A 17,239-nucleotide genomic window follows, 5' to 3' on the forward strand; every position below is an offset into this window, starting at 1 on the left:
TTGGATGTCTCAAAGCCCCCCACCTCCACCCAAACACCCACAATGAATATGTGAAGTGTCACCTGGGAGAGCACTGGGTTGGTGACTCAGAGATGCTGGCCCTCAGGAGGCCACTTACTAAATCTCGTCAGCCCCCTTCCCCTCTCCCCTGACTACTTTGTATCCCTCTTCATGCCCCCCGTGCCCCCGAGCGCCTCGGCCCTTGCCCTCTGCCAGGGAGTTTGTGCCCGCCTGTCAGCCTGCTCCAGGCACAGCGTGGCCAAGGACGTGCTGGCCTGCTCAGCCCGTCACCCGCCCCTGTGCCCCCTCAGCTTCGAGCAGCTCTGCATCAACTTCGCCAACGAGCACCTGCAGCAGTTCTTCGTGCGGCACGTGTTCAAGCTGGAGCAAGAGGAATACGACCTGGAGAGCATCGACTGGCTGCACATCGAGTTTACCGACAACCAGGACGCCCTGGACATGATCGCCAACAAGCCCATGAACATCATTTCCCTCATCGACGAGGAGAGCAAGTTCCCCAAGGTGCGTCTGCCCTTTGTTGGGCGCCTGTGCAAAACATCCCCTCATGCTCTGAGCCTCAGCTTTCCTCATCTGTAAAATGGGACCAATGATACGTGCCTCTCAGGGTGGCTCTGGGGCCAGTGCAGGTGCATTCACCTGACATTTGGGGATCACCTGCAGTGCACGGGGTCCTGGACCAGACAATGGAGATCTAAGCACGTAGCTGGCATGGAACAGGTGCTCCAGACCTGGGATGTGTCTCGGAGTCGGGGAGCGACTGCTCCCATGAGTTTCACTGTGGGGAAATAGATTTTCTAAACTGGACTGAATGCTCAAGGTAGTGTAGTTCCAATCCACCCACTTAATAGATAGGGAAGTGGAGGCCCAGAGAGCTCCTGTGTGGGATACAGATAAAGGGAGGGAGCTCTTGAGAAAGACAGAAGAGGGGGCGCAAAGGCCGGGGGCAGCAGGGGCAGGAAGACCGGGGGCGGAGGGGGGCTGAGCGCGGCCATCGGTTCCCACAGGGCACAGACACCACCATGTTGCATAAGTTGAACTCCCAGCACAAGCTGAACTCCAACTACATCCCCCCCAAGAACAACCATGAGACTCAGTTTGGGATCAACCACTTTGCAGGCGTCGTCTACTACGAGAGCCAAGGTACAAGCGGGCTGTCTGGGGCTGCAATCTCTTCGCCTGCACCCTCTCCCGCCCTGGCCCTTCTCCCTCCCGGGACGGGCTGGGGGCTGGAGCACAGAGCGGGGAGGGGCCTTAGGAAACACTGGGCCCAGTGCTCTTTCTTTCTTTTAGAGATTTTATTTTATTTTTAAATTTATTTTTAAAGATTTTATTTATTTGAGAGACAGCATGCTTGCGCGGGGGTGGAAAGGCAGAGGGGGAGGGAGAAGCAGACTCCCCGCCGAGCAGGGAGCCTGACGCTGGGCTCCATCCCAGGACCTGAGCCGATGGCAGATGCTTAACCAACTGAGCCACCCAGGCACCTCTGGGTGCCCCTCTTTTAGAGATGTTAGTAAGTGTGGTGAAGTATGTATAATATAAAATGTACTGTTTTAACACTTTTTAAGTTACAATTCAGTGGCAGTAAGTACATTCACTATATTGTGCCACCATGGCCACTGGCCATCTCCAGCGCCGATCCATCACCCCAAATAAGTACGGATTAAGCAAAAATGTGCCCTTTTCCCCCAGTCCGTGCTGACCTCTATTCTGTTTTCTCTCTCTCTCTCTCTCTGTGTATATATATATATCTGACTACTCGAGGGACCTCATATAGGTGAAATCGTATAGTATCTGTCCTTTTGTGTCCGGCTTATTTCACTCAGCATAACGTCCTCAAAGTTCATCCATGTTGTAGCAGGTGTCAGAATTTCATATATATATTATTCATTCATCTCTTGATGCACAGTTGGGTTGTTTCTACCTTTTAGCTACCATGAATAGTGCTACCATGAATATGGGTTTCAAGTATCTGAGTCCCTGCTTTCCATTCTTTTGGGTGGGCTCAGTGTACAGATGGGGAAGCTGAGGCTCAAAAGGGAAAGTTACCTGTGTTTCCATGACATTGTCTGTTAGGTACCAGGCCAGGCCTAGACCCAGTCCCGTGACCCACTAGGACTCTCTCAGCAGCCAAGACCAAGTGTGAGCTTTGAAGGGGATGCATCCCCCATGCTTCTGGGATGTGCATTTGGGTTCATTTTAAAGCTAGAGGTGAAGAAGAGAATCAGGGTTACCCTACTTGGAATTCTTGCAGACTGCCCTTGCGACTCGGCCCCCACCACCCTGGTCTAAAGGGCTGCCTTGGATGGGCATCAGCTGTTGCGTGTCTCTCTATATTGAGCTCTTGTGTTCAGCCTCCAAGGGTTTCACCTGCAGTCGGAGGCCAGGGAAATTCAAAACAAACAAGCAAAGAGCCATTGGTTTCGTACTTCCTTGTTGAATTGTCCAGAAGGCTGACAGTGTATCAGTGAGCCATGCTGCAGGGATGGACTCTGAAGCCTGCCCAGCCCTCCCGCAACTATTGGATTGTGAGATCCAACCTTGCTGTTAGAAAGAAGGAAGCCAACGTTAAGTCTGAAGGACTTTCGGGCAAACCCATGTGTCTGTTCTTAGGAATAACAGAGGATTGTATCAGGCCTCATGCTGTTGCTGAGGATACAGACGGGAAAATTGAGTGGACTCTGCACAAAGTTATAAAATTATACAATGTTAGATCTGGAGGGAACATAAGGCTTTATCTACTTTATGGATTTGAAACTGAGGCTTAGAGAGGGAAATGACTTGCCTAAGGTCACTAACCAGTTTTGAGCTGCTTTCAACAATTCTGTCAGCATTTCCTGGCTCACAAGATACTGTTTTAATCCAGCATTTTATTTATGAATCAGGTGGTGTTAGGTGATCTGAAGCAAAGCAAGAGTTTACGGGTACTGTCACGAGGAAGCCGAGGGCCAGAAGGGGACCATCCTAGGGTCCCAGACTGAGTCTGTCATAGACTTTTGATTAGAGCCCACAATTCCATCCCAACTCCAAAACCCACCCTTCCACTGCTGGGTGCCTCCTGACACTCCCCCGTCCCCAGACACCAGGTGGGCAGCCCAGCGCTGGGTCTCTATGTTGTCCGCAAGCCCGGGCAGCCTGAATCCTGGGGGAAAGGGTGCTGCTTCTCTGCGGTGTTCTTCCTCATCAGGCCTCCCCAGCCCTGGGCCCCTCTGTCTTCTGCCCCACCCTAGCAAGACACCCCACCCCCTGACGCCCCGCCATTAACCAGTTCCTAACTCCTCAGTGCCTGGGATGGCCGGCCTCTTGGGGGTCTGTGAGGTGCAGAGGAGCCTCCCTGGGCTGGTGCCGGGCGTCTAGGTTCAAGTCTCAATTCTGCCCATGGCTTGCTGTGTGATGTTAGGCAGCTTGTTCAGCTTCTCTGAGCATTGGTTTCCTCCCTTGTGGGATGGGGAAGATAATTCCTGCCCACCCCCTAGCTAGAGGGGGTTCGTGAGCATCAGTGCTGCGAGGGCACTTTGTAGGACATAACACACTGTTCAAGAACAAGGTATTTTAAATTCCTTTACTCTTAGCTGTACTAGCCCAACACGTATTCTCTCCCAGGTGACACACTCAACAGGGGCTTCTGATGCCTTTATTCAAAAGACTAAGGCTGGCAGTGCAGACGCTGTGTGGCTCCCCAAGGAAGGCAGCCTGCCCTCCCCAGGCCGAGGCCTCCGGCCCTTCTCTCTGAACGGGTCTGGAAGGGGGGCTGTGGGGGGAGGGAGCTGCAGCTCCAGTTCCGGCTTTGCCTCTCGCTTTCTCTGTCACCTCGGGCAAGCCGCTGCTCTGTCTGCTGTAAAGTGGATGTGGTTGAACTAAGCGAAGTTTGAGGGTCTTCCTGGCTCAGACACTGTGGATTTGGGGAGCGGATGAGTCTTGTCAGGTGGAGGCTGCCCGAACTCTCGAGGTGTGACCAACCGCTTCTTGCCACTGCCCAGGCTTCCTGGAGAAGAACCGGGACACCCTGCACGGAGACATCATCCAGCTGGTCCACTCCTCCAGAAACAAGTTCATCAAGCAGATCTTCCAGGCCGATGTCGCCATGGTAACGTCGGGGCGGGGTCTCTACTGGGCAGGAAGGGCCCCCAGAAGCCAGGCCCGTGCCTAGGCCCACCCTTGTCCAGAAGCTTCGGCTGAGCTCCTCTGGCCGCAGAGTGAGGGCAGTGCTTCGCTGTGGTTCCAGGAGGAGGCCGAGGGGCCTCTACAGTCCTCCCGTCTGGTCCTCCTGTTGCAGTGACTGGGGGGGGGGGGGTGTGGATGGGGCCAGGCCCGGAGAAGGGTGCCATGAGGGGTCACAGAACACAGCCTGATCAGGATACAGTTTACCATGGAGGGCCCCCCCAGCTGAACCTCTGGCAGCTCACAGGGAGCCTGGGAGAAGGGAGCACATCCAGCCTCAAGGACACAAATGGATGTGGGTATTCAGAGAGACAAACACAGAGGGCGTGGGCGCCCCAGACCCGGGCCCCACACGGGGGTGCAGAATTTCCCATCCTCGGCATTTCCTCTGTCCCTAGAGTGGTGGTCTGGTAGACTGGTTTCCTGCATGATTGTATGCCTCTTCATTTCCTATTTTCCTCCTGCCCCAGGGCTTCCTGCAGGGCGCTCAGAGGGACTCACGGGGAGGACAGAGTCCCTCCGTGCCTGTCCGGGTGCCTGCACTGCCCCGGGCCCCTGGGAGCCCAGATCTCTGCCCCAAGGGTTCTCCTTTCTCCCTGGTGGATTTTGCCCCCTGTTTTCTGACCCACCACCTTCTCCTCGCCCCCAACCCCATCTCGCCCTGCACTGTGCTTCCCGTTATAGTTTCTCTGTGGTTATTCATCGGGCACTCTCCGCCAGTCGGCAGCTTCCGTGAAGGTAAAAGACCCAAGTCCGGGGCCAGTGGATGGCGGGCCAGGCCTCAGTGGCCCCCAGGGCTGGGCTGTGGCCTTGGCCCCCGTGGCTCTGAGGCTTGGGGAAAGGGCCGGCTTTTTCTTTTCTTCTTCTTCTTTTTTTTTGTTTTGGAGTGTGTGGGTTTTTTTTTTTTTTTTTTTTTGTGGAGTGGTTTGTGGAGTGGTTTTGAGTTTTTTGTTGTTGTTTTGTTGTTTCTTGAGTTGTGTGAACTGTGAGTATCTCTGTTTCTTAAAGGAGGAAACTGAGTCTTAGAAAAAGAGGCAAGACTTGCCCAGCATGCCCCGTGAGCCAGGGGCTGAGCCAGGACTCTACTCCAGGTCTCCCCCGGCCTCTGCCCCCCTGAGTCTCTCTGTGGTACCAGGCCTGCTTCTTCCACCAACCTCTGGCACACGCCTCTGTGTCCAGGACTTGGTCAGATCCGCTGATAACCTTGCAGAGTAGGAGGGGCAGGTGATATTTTCTGCATTTTGCAGCTGGGGGTCTGAAGCTCAGAGGTGGGGGTGACTCACCCTGAGGCAGAGTATCCCGGAGCTGCGACTAGTATCCCAGACCTCCTTAGGCCCTGGAACAGTATCCGTGGTGTACCTGACCACCACCTTCAGGTCGTGGCTCCCACAGTGCTCCAGGCCCCGAGAGTGCCGCTTACCCCCACCCCCACCCCCTGAGTAGCAGAGCTTTGTCATCCCTTTGCCTCTCCTTTTCCTCTTCTCAACCCTCAGTTTCCTCTCTGCCTAGTACTGATGTCCTCCCACATTTGGTCTTCAGGTTGAGTCTCCCTTCCTTCCTGCGTGTCTGGCATCCCCCTGCCGCCCAGTGCCTCGTGGACTTCCAAACCACAGTTCACAAAAGCCACGGCAGCAGAGCAGGGTGCCTGGAATGTCTGGGGCAGGGAGTGTGACTGGACAGCAGCCTGTGCCCTCAGCCCATGGACTGGGCCTGGGACCCCACCCCCAGGCCAACACTATGGCCCAGCTGCTGACCGGGCGAGCATGGGGCCCCTGCCAGAGGGGCCCCAGGGGCCAGAAGCTCCCGTGCCCAGCAGTCCCCACCCCGAGGCCCACATGTCACAGGGTGGCAGCTTTGGGAGACAGGTGTGGCACTGGGCTCTTCCCCACTCTTTCCTCTTCTCCTCCTGTCCCCAGCCCACCCCACCCCTCCCAGGCTCAGCCATTCCTCCTGGTCTGAGGCAGTCTTGGAAGATCACAGAACCTCGTCTTCTCCTCCTGCCCCCTCTCCTCCCTTTCCAGAGCACCTGGGGGCATCTGGGGACCTCTCCACAAACCTTGCTGTCCTGAGGCTTCTTCCCCAGGACCCTGGGACTAGAACCCACTTATTGAGGAACTGTGGAGAGGTCCAAGCAAAAGACCCTGGGGTCCCCAGAAATGGCTCGCTCTTGAGGGAGTTTTGGAGCACAGAGTTAGAACACAACAGTGCACATTTGATCTTGATTATATCTTCTTTTCTGGGCCACTTACATTTCTCACCTCCCTCACTCCTCACAGCACCCTGTGAGTAGTTAGTGTTGTCCCCACATTACAGGCAGAGAAGCTGGGGCCCAGAGGGGACAAGGTGCAGACTGAAGGTCACACCGTTTGTGACACACAGGACTTTGATCCAGGTCTGTGTCAGGGAGGTAGGGGAACTTGTCCAAAGTGACACACAAGCGAGGGCTAAGGGGAAGCTTTGCAAGCCCCTGCTTTGTCTCTGTGAGCACCGCCCCTCGGAAAGAAAACCTGTTTTGGGACTGCTGGAAGCATGCTAGCTCTGTTAGAGGGAGCTGGAAACCGGTTTGGTGAAGTGTGAAGTTTTTAGTCACAGTTTATTGACGATAGTGCTTTATCTCAGGGTGGAAGCCCGCACCACCTCCTTCCAGGGATCTGAACCCGCATCCTATGTCTCTCTCCAACCCCCAAATTTCCATCCTTTGACTCTAGTGTCTGCCTCCTGAGGTGGCCCTGGGCAGCCGCACCCCAGCCAGTGCTGCTGGGGGGACCAGCCGAGCCATGGGGACCGCGGTTCTTCCAGGTCATCGAGCCCCCCGATTAATGTCTAACCCCAGTCACGTCCCTAGGCCCTGAGTCCATGGGACTCTTGTTCATGCTCTACGCCTGCGTCTCCCCAGCCCCGTGCACGTCCCGCTCAGGTGTCTGCCCCTCAGATCCCTTCTGGGGAGTCACTTAACACTGAGCTCTGGACTTTCTACTCCCGCCTTTACCCCATTTCCAAAAGTCTGCAGATTCTCCCAGAAACCCATGAATCTTAGAAAGGACCCCCATTCCCCTCAGTGAAATAAAACCGAATCAGAAACCCCGGGGGCTAGGAGGTGAGAGAAGCACCCCTTCCGCACTCCTGCACTCAGACACAAAGGGGACCAGGGTGCCCGTTCCGTGCCAGATATCGGCCTGCGTCCTGGGGACAGAGCAGTGGGCAAAACCGAAAACAGCCTCTGTCCTCATGGAGCTTATGTTCAGGCAGAGGGGAGAAGTCGCTAATAAGCAGATGAATAAGTAGAATACATAGTATGTCAGACGGTGATACATAAGATGGGGAGAAATTGAGGAGGAGAAATGCCCAAGGTGAGGCTTTGCAATGTCGAATAGGGGGACCGGGAAAGGCCTTACGGGAAGTTGGTAAGGAGGTGGCGGAGCCAGCCACGCGCATCTGGAGGACGAACAGCCAGTGCAAAGCCTTTGGGCCGGCCTGGGGCCCTGTGGAGAGCACGAGGCGGGGGTGCCTAGAAGCGCCGCGAGACGGATCCTGCAGGACCTTGTCCGTCCTGGCGGGGATGTCGGTGTTCATGCGGAGTGAACCCGGGAGCCGTTGCAGGGGCTCTGAGCGTGTTGGGTGGAGAGGCCTGGATTTGTGTTTTGACAGCTTTCCCCGGGCTGCCAGGTCGATCGTGGACAGAGGGAGGTGTGGAGTGTGGGGGACAGAAGCCGGGAGGTAGAACCCATAAGACCGCTATTGGATCTGAAAGAAGAGGAGCTGGGGGCAGTTCGTAGAGTGTGGAAGGGGCAGTCGGGAAGTGGACGTTTCTGGGGGCCCACGGACGCTGGGAGCTGGTTGTGCGAAGTGTTGCTGATTGTTAGTTGTGCCCGGCCCTGGGCCCCCGCCGAAAACAAGGCAGACCTGCCTGTCCTCACTAGGCTCACAGCCCAGCAGGGAAGACAGACAGACAGACAGACAGAAGTAGTTCCAGAGTGATGATAGAAAGCAAAGAAAGGTTTGTGTCATGTATGTGCTGTATGGGGGGGTGTGTGTGCGCTGTGTGTGGGAGCGTGTGTCGGGGTCTGTGGGGTGCGTGTACTTGGGGCGGGGCCTCTACCACAGGCCGAGGGAAGCCCAAGCCGGCCGGCTCCCCGTCCGAGCCGCGGGTCGTCCGCTGCTGCGGCTGGATCGGGTTCTGGGACCGTCATGGGGGTCAGAGACCTGACATTGACCGTACCCCGATGCAGAGACTCCCCAGCTTCCCTGGCAAATCCTCGAATATGTGCCAAATGACACTAACACAGAGACCGGGCACATCTCAGGCTAGCAAGTGTTTGCGGTTTCCCGGCAAGTTCCATTTCTGTCTGGGGCACGTGGTCTAACTTTTGTACGTGTTCCACCTCTGCCTCCCCACACACCTCACACCCCTCCACCTGCCTGCCTGGCTGGCGGTGCTCCGGGATACCAGATAAAATAAGGTCTCATTTAAAATACAAAATCTTCCAATAATAATCAAATTCACTGATAAATTCTCACACAGACCAAGCCGGCAGGGAAATAACAACATCAAAATACTTTGGAATTGAGTCTGATTTCTAGGTCTAGTGTCACAGGGTTGGTCTGAGATGTTCTACTTCCTGTTTGTGGACCAGGCCCTCCCCTAGCACCCCTGCCTCATTTCACAGCGTTCTGAGATGGGGACCCCGACAGGGGACGGGGTGCTAGCCGGCTCACCCAGATAGCGACTGGCCGGCCCGGCTCAGAGCCTCTGGGCCTCAGGGCCACCTGGTGGGAGGCCAGCTGCGTGCCTTCTCAGGAGGCTGATCTGGGCCTGCTGCTGCCGGGCTCATCCCCCAGGGAAGGGAGAGGGCACAGACAGCAGCCCCCACCCCGGGGCACACACGTGTTCCCAGGCTGCTGTTTCCTGAGGCCTAGTCTGTGCCCACCTTGTCACAGCCCTGTCGCCTAGTGAGGTGGCACTCTTCCCGTTTAGGAAAGAGGCTCAGGGCTGTTTAGTGAGCTGTGCAAGATCACATAGTTAGGAGGTGGTGGGGCCGGGGTCTGAATGTAGGTCTGTCCGACCCCTCTCTAGAGTGGACCTCAGTGTCTCGAGGTGACCAAGTTCGGCTCCTCATTTATTCCTGGCACGGCAGAATGGAGACTGAGAGGGGCTGCGCCTTGCGCAGAGTATTCCAGCAACCCGGGGATAGGTGGGGGGGGGCACCCACTCCCCGTGTAGCCCTCCTCCAGACCCAGGTCCCGGGGGGTGCCCCAAGGGGTGCATCTGAGGTCCAGCACCAGCCCAGATGAGGCGAGTCACAGGAAAACCCCAAGTGCCCTGCTAGCCTGCTTCCCAGGGGCGGCTCCCCCTCAGGCCCGAAGCCTGCTGCTTCCCTTCCTGGAGGGCTGGGGGAGCACAGGTCAGCCCCTCCCATCCCTGTGGTCCGTCCCCCCAGGGCGCCGAGACCAGGAAGCGCTCGCCCACACTCAGCAGCCAGTTCAAGCGGTCGCTGGAGCTGCTGATGCGCACACTGGGCGCCTGCCAGCCCTTCTTCGTGCGCTGCATCAAGCCCAATGAGTTCAAGAAGCCCATGGTAAGTGGCCCTGGTCCCTGCTCCAGGCAGCTAGGGCCCAGCCTGGGGCAGGCGGAGGCACCCGGCCAAGGGGCAGGGTGCGGGCTGGGCTGAGACTTTGTCTTCTTTGGGGAATGGCAGGGCACCTGAGGGGCTTATAGAACCAGTTCCGACTTACTGGAGGTAGCAGGTGCCCCGGAAAGAGCCTTGACTGCAGCGGGCTCCACGCAGGTTCAAATCCTGAGTCTACCGCCTTTAAGCTGGGCTTACGTCCCTGGCCATGTCCTGCCATATGCGTGCGGGCTGCCTGGCGCTGGGGTCAGCTGCGCTGCTTGCTGTGGCCCTGACTTTGAAAGCCCCCTCTCCTTCGAGCCAACCAACCACCACCTCCTCCTCGAAGCCTTCCCAGATTCCTCTGACTCGTTGGGGGATGTTCTCCTTTTTTGACTCTGCTGAATAACATTGATTGGGCCTTTACTGTGTGCCCAACAGGGCCGGAGTCTCTCCACAGCCCTATTCCACCTTCCCAATAGCCTGGGAAGGAGGGACCCGAAGGAGGGACCGACCATAATGATTCCACATTTGAGATGTGTGACTGCAGACCCGGAGATTGGGGGGCTTGAGGCCAGAAGCTGGAAGCCTGGGCCATCCCTCATTTGGGCCCTTTCTTTCCACAGCTCTGGGAGGTGTTGTTTACCACAGAGCTCTTCCCAGAGGCCCCGGTTGCGGGGGGGGGGGGGCAGCTGGGGCCTGAGGGGTCTGGGGAGGAGGGACGGAAGGAGGGAGGCCAGGGCTGGGCCAGGGAAAGTGCCTGGAGGGAGAGGAAACAGGTGTCGGAAGCCAGCCAGCTGCGTGCTGGCCCTGCCCCCAGCCTGAAAACATTTCCCAGAGTGGGCTGGCCTGTCCCCCATGGGGCCCAGGACTGGGTCTGCAGGGGTATGACGGTTACAGAGGGTTCTAGCTCACCCTCTAGGGCCAGGACCCTGCCAAGGTAGTTGGGTACCCTCTCTCCTGATCTCAGATGCTTCCAGAACCTTCTCTGGGCCCAGACCTTGGCATCTATTGCCTGAACCTTAGCAGCAGGACCTTCTCATTGGTCTCCTGTCTCTTTGCACCAGTCCCCCTCCTGACTGCAATGAGAGCCAGTGGGTCTCAAATGGTTGCTGGTCACTCCCTGCTGCCTCCCCAGCCTGGCCTCTGAGGCCCTCTCTAGTCCCTCGACACCTGCTGCCATCACAAAAACAACTCTGTGCCCATGAGGAAAATTGTCTCTTCCTTAAGGCATTTTACCGCCAGTGGCCAGAAAGTTGTCGGAACAGCTACAAATGTACTGTGGCTGTGATATGAAGGGCACTCCCTGGGGTTGTACGAGCGCCCAACACCTGCACAACCATGACCTCGACGTGCATTAGCCTCCTCAGTCCCCATCAAGTCCCCGAACGTGCCCTGCGCTTTGGGCTTCCACACCTTTGCCCATGTGCCCCCTGCCTCCTCCAGTGCCCTTTCTCCTGACAGGGTTAGAGCCAAGGCCGCCTCCTCCATGAAGCCCCCTCAAGATATCCCAAGGGGAGTTAAGCTGTTTCTCCTCTGTGCCCCCAAAGCATGCAGCTTGTCCCGTGTGAGGGTGTCATTCCGTGCCGCTAAGTAAGTTTGAGCGGCGGGTCTGGGTTCAGTCTGCCTTGCTCCTCGTCTGCTGTGTGGCTGGGAAAATGCAGAGCGGGGCTGAGCTCCCAGCAGGGGCCTCCAGCGCTGATGCCCTCGGCTCCGTGCCCGGCAGCGGTTCGACCGGCCCCTGTGTGTGCGCCAGCTGCGGTACTCGGGGATGATGGAGACCATCCGGATCCGCCGGGCTGGCTACCCCATCCGCTACAGCTTCGTGCAGTTCGTGGAGCGCTACCGCGTGCTGCAGCCGGGGGTGAAGCCCGCCTACAAGCAGGTACAGGGCTGGAGACAGAGACGGCAGGAGGGACGGTCCCAGCTCTGGCCTGGGCCGGGCCCTGGTTTTCTCATGGGGACCGTGTACTGGGCTCGACCTTAGCTCGGCCGCCTCCCGTATGGCTGGGAAAGTCAGGGAGGAGCCAACAGAGGGCTTCCAAGGGCTTGGATCGCCGTGCTCCACCGGCATGGCCTTCACGCGCGTGGTGTAGTGGACGAGACCAGGGCTGCCCGGCGGGGCCCGGGACGTCAGCCGTGGAGATGGTTTTGCAAACATCTGGCCCAGCTAAGGAGAAAACAGGGTCACAGAAGGCCGGACCCGGCCAGGGACACACAGCATGGCAGAGGCAGAGCTGGAGCCAGAGTCCTGCCCCTGGCCTTGGGAGGGACACTCAGGGGCCCTTCTCACAGGTGGGGCTGCCCATTCCCTTGTGCACCCCCTAGGACGACCTTCGGGGGACGTGCCAGCGCATGGCTGAGGCTGTGCTGGGCACCCATGATGACTGGCAGATTGGCAAAACCAAGATCTTCCTGAAGGTGAGCATAGCCTCTGTCTCTGGCAGCCTTGCGGATCTGTGACTTCCCCGTCACAGGGAGGACGGGGTCCTAGGGGCCTCTGCAGAGAAGCTGCAGCATCAGGTGGTCGGTGCTGGGCCTCTGTGGTCTTCCTGCCCTGTGGTCTGTGATAGGGAGCAGGGACTGGTTTGAAGAGCGTCTATGATCTGGGGTGTGAGGTCAGGACCCTGTGGTTGGTCGTCTGCCTTGGGATTTTGGGCAGCTCATTGGCCCTTTCTGAGCCTTATTTTCCCATCTGTAAAATGGGAGGGAGGAGGGGTGGGAGGGCTCTTGAGTGTATCTTTAGGCCCCCTCCCGTGATTTCCGGCCGGGCAGGGTTCATCCGGGCTGTGGTAGGCCACATGCTGCCCCCTCCCTCTGTCCTCTGCAGGGGCCTGTTCCCACCCTCCCTGAGCAGCACCTGGAGCTCCATGGGGCTGGACTTCAGGATGGGGCAGTTGGGGAGGGGGCAGGGCTGGGAGCAGGAAGCTGGGCCATGTGGTGTCTTGGCCTTGGAGTAGAGCTTGCTGGGAATTGGCGGTGGCCCCGGCAGCTGCAGCAGGGACAGTGTGAGCACCCGGCCTGCCTTTCTTCCCCATTTCCATTTCCGCTGTCCCGGGCAATGGGCAGGGCTCCTTCCTCTGGTGGGTGGGTGGGGCCCCGGCAGTTGGGGATAACAGCTGCGGGAAGGAGGGAAGGGGGGAGTCAGCCTGGAGCTGGAGGGAATCTGGGGTGGAGTCTAATTCTTCCCTGGCTGAGGGGCCATGGGCCAGTCCCTTCATCTCCCCAGGCCTTCATTTCCTTGTCAGGAACACATGTCCACTATCCCCAGCCTGCTCAGATCGCTACTGCCATCTGCCAAGAGCATACTTTGTGCCAGGCCCAGGTGGGGCTTTTTATCCAGGATCTTGTTTAGTCCTCACAGCAGCCCTGGGATGTAGAACTGTCACGCCCATTTCAGAGGCTCAGAGAGGAGTAGCCAGTTGCCCAGGTGGCGCACTGACCTGGAGCGGAGAGCAGGGCCTCTAGTCTGTGTGGGGAAGGGAGGAAAGGCAGGCAGCAGGATGGTGTCCAGTGCCAGAGAGCTCTGAGGACCATCCTTGTCCCCATCCTCACCTCCCTGTGCTCTCCAGAAATGTGCTGTTATTTTGAAAGCCCAGACATCTACTTCTCATTCATTCATTCATTCATTCAGACGGCCTTGGCTGAGCTGCCGCTCTGCTAGGCTCTGTGCACGGTGATGTGGTCTGGGATTAGCGGGTGGGGGTGGCTCTGCCTCCCCAGGGCAGGGCCCCTGTCTGCCTGGTTCACAGCAGCGCCCCCCCCAGCACTTAGCACCGTGTTGGCGCCTGTAGACATTCCGTTCATCTCTGTTGACTGTATGATGAGGTTTTGTCTAACTGGAGGGAGAAGAAGAGAGGCCTAGAGAAGTCAGCAGGGCCTGGGTTCTGGAGGACCTGAGTACCAGGCGGGAGACCGGGCTTGACCAGGGGAGTCACTTTAAGGTCACCATCAGATTCATGTTGGGGGGTTCCTCCCCCTAAAGGAGGGCCGGAGCAGGAGTGACAGAGGCCAGGAGAGAAATGGCAGGGCCCAGGTCAAGGACCCATGTGACAGAGACATTGAGAAAAGTGGGGGCTTGGGCAGAGATGGCCATAGGGATGAAGCTGGTGTGTGAATGGTGGGCTCTCTGACCCCATCCAGTCAGATTAGGCTCCTCCTATGCAATTTGTCCCACCCCGGCCTCTGGGAGACAGCCACAAGCCGGGTCTGTCCCCGTGGCCCTGGGAGGCACGGGGGACAAGGGAAGGAAGGCAGGCCCGTGTGAGGCAGCCTCAGCCCGGGACTGAGCTGGGGGCCCTGAGAGGAGGGTGGGGTGCAGCTCAGGAGCTCTGCCCTCCAGGACCACCACGACATGCTGCTGGAGGTGGAGCGGGATAAGGCCATCACCGACAGAGTCATCCTCCTCCAGAAGGTCATCCGGGGGTTCAAAGACAGGTATGTGTCGGGCCCAGCTCCCCCATCTCAGCCCTCATACAGATGTGTGTGTGTGTGCCGGGCTGGCCCCTGTCCCCGGCGTGAACGCTAGGAATAAACACATACACCCGTGTGCAAGGAGCAAGCGCACGTGTGCATAGCACGCACGCATGATCGTGCAAACCCTGACGACCGTCTGCCCAGGGACACAGGACACGCCCCTCCGTACCGGCACGCACACGTGGCTACGTGAGGCGCCCAGGTGGACACTCCCGTGTCTCGGATGTGAATCACAGAGCGTGTCCCGTATTCCACGTAAGGGGCACGTGCACAGCTGTAACGGTTCACAGTTGGGCAGGGCTGACTCTGGAGTGTGAGTTGGGCTCCACAAAACTCCACAACCTGCCCCTTTAGCAGTTCATCGGGTCGCTCCCTCCCTCTCTCCATCTACCGTCTGTCCATCCATCCTTCAGTTCATCTGCCCTTCCGTCAGCTCTTCTGTCCGTGCGTCCATCCGCCCATCTGTCCATCCCCTCCCACAGCTCTCGCTCGCTCAGGCACACACAGGCCCTGGCTCGCTGGCTCCCTCACACGCGACATACCCATCCTTCACTCCTCCACTGTTCACTTCTGCATTCGGCAGACACCTGCTGTGGGAGGTGTGGTCTCTCTGTCCTCCGTCAGGTTGCAGGTGACTGTCCTGTATGAGCGGCCTCAGGTGTGTGGGGGGGTCAGCACTGTGCTCACTCAGAGTCTGGCGGAAGACATGGGCTCTAGCCCCAGACTCCTGGGTCTTACTTTCCTCGTCTATAAAATGGGGAAGTTAGTAATAAGTGATGTTCACCGTGTTCAAAACTTCTAATCTTTATATTATTTCATTTACTTATTATTCATACATTTCTTCATTCAGTAAATACCTCTGAATGCCCACCTTAGTGGGCATATGTGACAAGCCTGTGAGGCAGGCAAGGCAGGTGTTATTGTACCCATTTTACAGATGAGGAAGCTGAGGCAGAGAAGTTGTGTGCCTTTGCCCAAGGTCACATAGCTGGGAGACGCAGAGCTGGGACTCAGCCCCGCTCTCCTGTCCAAGCCTCCCCAGTCCCCTGGCTGCCTCTGGGCACGATTTCTCGGCTCTGAGATCCTCCTGTATCACGTTGCTCTTTCAGATCTAACTTCCTGAAGCTGAAGAACGCAGCCACACTGATCCAGAGGCACTGGCGGGGCCACAACTGCCGGAGGAACTATGAGCTGGTGAGCCTCCCCAGGGGGCTGCTCCTTGCCCCACCAGGCCTTTGAACCCGGCCCCGTTGCCATAGCAGCAGGGTGCCTATGCCCAAGGCCTGGTCGGCCTCCTGCCACTGCCCTCGCCAGCCCCCACCGTTCCTCCAGCCCAAAGTCCAAGTCTGCTTCTTCCAAGTTTGGAATGTTTTGATGGGTTGGGAGCACCTGGGCCATTAGAGACCGTGGAGGGGGCTAGGAGTGGGTGTCACATGACCTCTGCCGAGTAACTGGGCTGCAACCTGGACTTGGGGCTGGGGAGGCAGACCGGAAGGAGAGCAGCTCCTGGTCTGAGAACGGGGGCCCATTGGGGGAGGGCCCTCCAAGGCATGCCAAGGCCAACTCCCTAGAAAACTTGTCTGAGAGGAAACAGAGCTTCACTCTGGGGGGCCCTAGTCTGAAAGAAGACAGAGCTGTGTTTGGGGCGGTCCGAGGGGCGCCCTGTGCGGCGACAGTCCCGGGGGCAGGGCCGGCCGGGAATGGGGGCGGCAGGCTCTGAGCCGCTCGCTGTCCCTGCAGATGCGGCTGGGCTTCTTGCGGCTGCAGGCCCTGCACCGCTCCCGGAAGCTGCAGCAGCAGTTCCGCCTGGCCCGCGGGCGCATCATCGAGTTCCAGGCCCGCTGCCGCGCCTACCTCGTGCGCAAGGCCTTCCGCCACCGCCTCTGGGCCGTGCTCACGGTGCAGGCCTACGCCCGGGGCATGATCGCGCGCAGGGTGCACCGGCGCCTCCGGGCCGAGGTAGGGCTTCGGAGCCCCAGGTGGGGCGCGTCCTCTGAGGGCTGCTGCTCCACCTCAGGCAGGCAGATCACCCCCCCTTGTCGGCCAAGGCCTACAGAGGGGATCTAGGACCCTGCCTCCTCTGGGGAATGCACAAGACTGGGATCACACCCCTTATTTCCATCCTCCCAGCCAAGGGCAGTGGCTGGGGCCCCAGTCACTCTTGTGGTGAATCTGGTTCGGCTTTGGGAATCAGCAATGCCCCCAACCTGCTGTGTGACCTGGAGAAGTTCTCAGATGCCGCAGTTGCCCTATCTGCCGAATCATTCAGCAGGGTCGCCCCCCATCCCCCAGTCCCAGAGCTCGGGCGGGGTGGGGTGGGCCAGAGCTGACAGGAAGCACCGTGACGGTGCCCCCCGGCTGGCTGCCCCTTCCCTCAGTACCTGCGGCGTCTGGAGGCGGAGAAGATGCGGCTGGCCGAGGAGGAGAAGCTCCGGAAGGAGATGAGCGCCAAGAAGGCCAAGGAGGAGGCCGAGCGCAAGCATCAGGTGAGCTGAGGGGCCCAGCCCCTCAGATGTCCACTCACTGGCTCAACAGCACTGGCGATCCATTATCTGTCCATGCAGCCTGCCTTCATCTGCATGTGCCTGGGCCTGGGCCGGGCCTGAGGACAAGGGGCTGTGGCTCTGGAGGAAGAGGGTCTGTGCCCTTGGAAACACTTTTCCTAGCTGGGAGAGAACACGTGGATAAAAAGCCCGAGCCGGGGTGAGAGCACCCAGTCCAGGAGCCCCCAGCCACATGGCTGCTGAGTGCTTGAAGTGGTGAGGGGCTCTAAGTGTAGAATAGACACTAGATTTTGAAGACAGTAAAAAAAAAGGAATATGAAATCTCTCAGTTCTATTTTAAATATAATAATTACATGTTGACATAATATTTCGGAAATATTGGGTTAAATAAAATATATTATTAAACTAGATTTCACCTATTTCTTTTTACTCTCTTAAACAAAGCCACTACATAATGGCTCGGACAGCGCTGGT

The 17,239-nt window shown here is 58.0% G+C and overlaps 1 protein-coding gene across 1 annotated transcript in view; it reads left to right on the forward strand.

The window, feature by feature from the left end:
* MYO7A (myosin VIIA) overlaps positions 1 to 17,239 on the forward strand; it is a 78,747-nt gene that overhangs the window by 31,972 nt on the left and 29,536 nt on the right. The window contains exons 12-21 of the mRNA XM_032427073.1: positions 312 to 522; positions 1,026 to 1,161; positions 3,999 to 4,105; positions 9,618 to 9,755; positions 11,512 to 11,670; positions 12,114 to 12,206; positions 14,128 to 14,222; positions 15,371 to 15,455; positions 16,002 to 16,220; positions 16,640 to 16,747. Of these exons, the coding sequence (XP_032282964.1) occupies positions 312 to 522; positions 1,026 to 1,161; positions 3,999 to 4,105; positions 9,618 to 9,755; positions 11,512 to 11,670; positions 12,114 to 12,206; positions 14,128 to 14,222; positions 15,371 to 15,455; positions 16,002 to 16,220; positions 16,640 to 16,747 (1,351 nt within the window). The remainder of the gene's footprint in view (positions 1 to 311; positions 523 to 1,025; positions 1,162 to 3,998; positions 4,106 to 9,617; positions 9,756 to 11,511; positions 11,671 to 12,113; positions 12,207 to 14,127; positions 14,223 to 15,370; positions 15,456 to 16,001; positions 16,221 to 16,639; positions 16,748 to 17,239) is intronic.

The sequence above is a fragment of the Phoca vitulina genome, unplaced genomic scaffold, assembly GCF_004348235.1.
Source record: "Phoca vitulina isolate PV1807 unplaced genomic scaffold, GSC_HSeal_1.0 scaffold36, whole genome shotgun sequence".
Classification (NCBI taxonomy): Eukaryota; Metazoa; Chordata; class Mammalia; order Carnivora; family Phocidae; genus Phoca; species Phoca vitulina.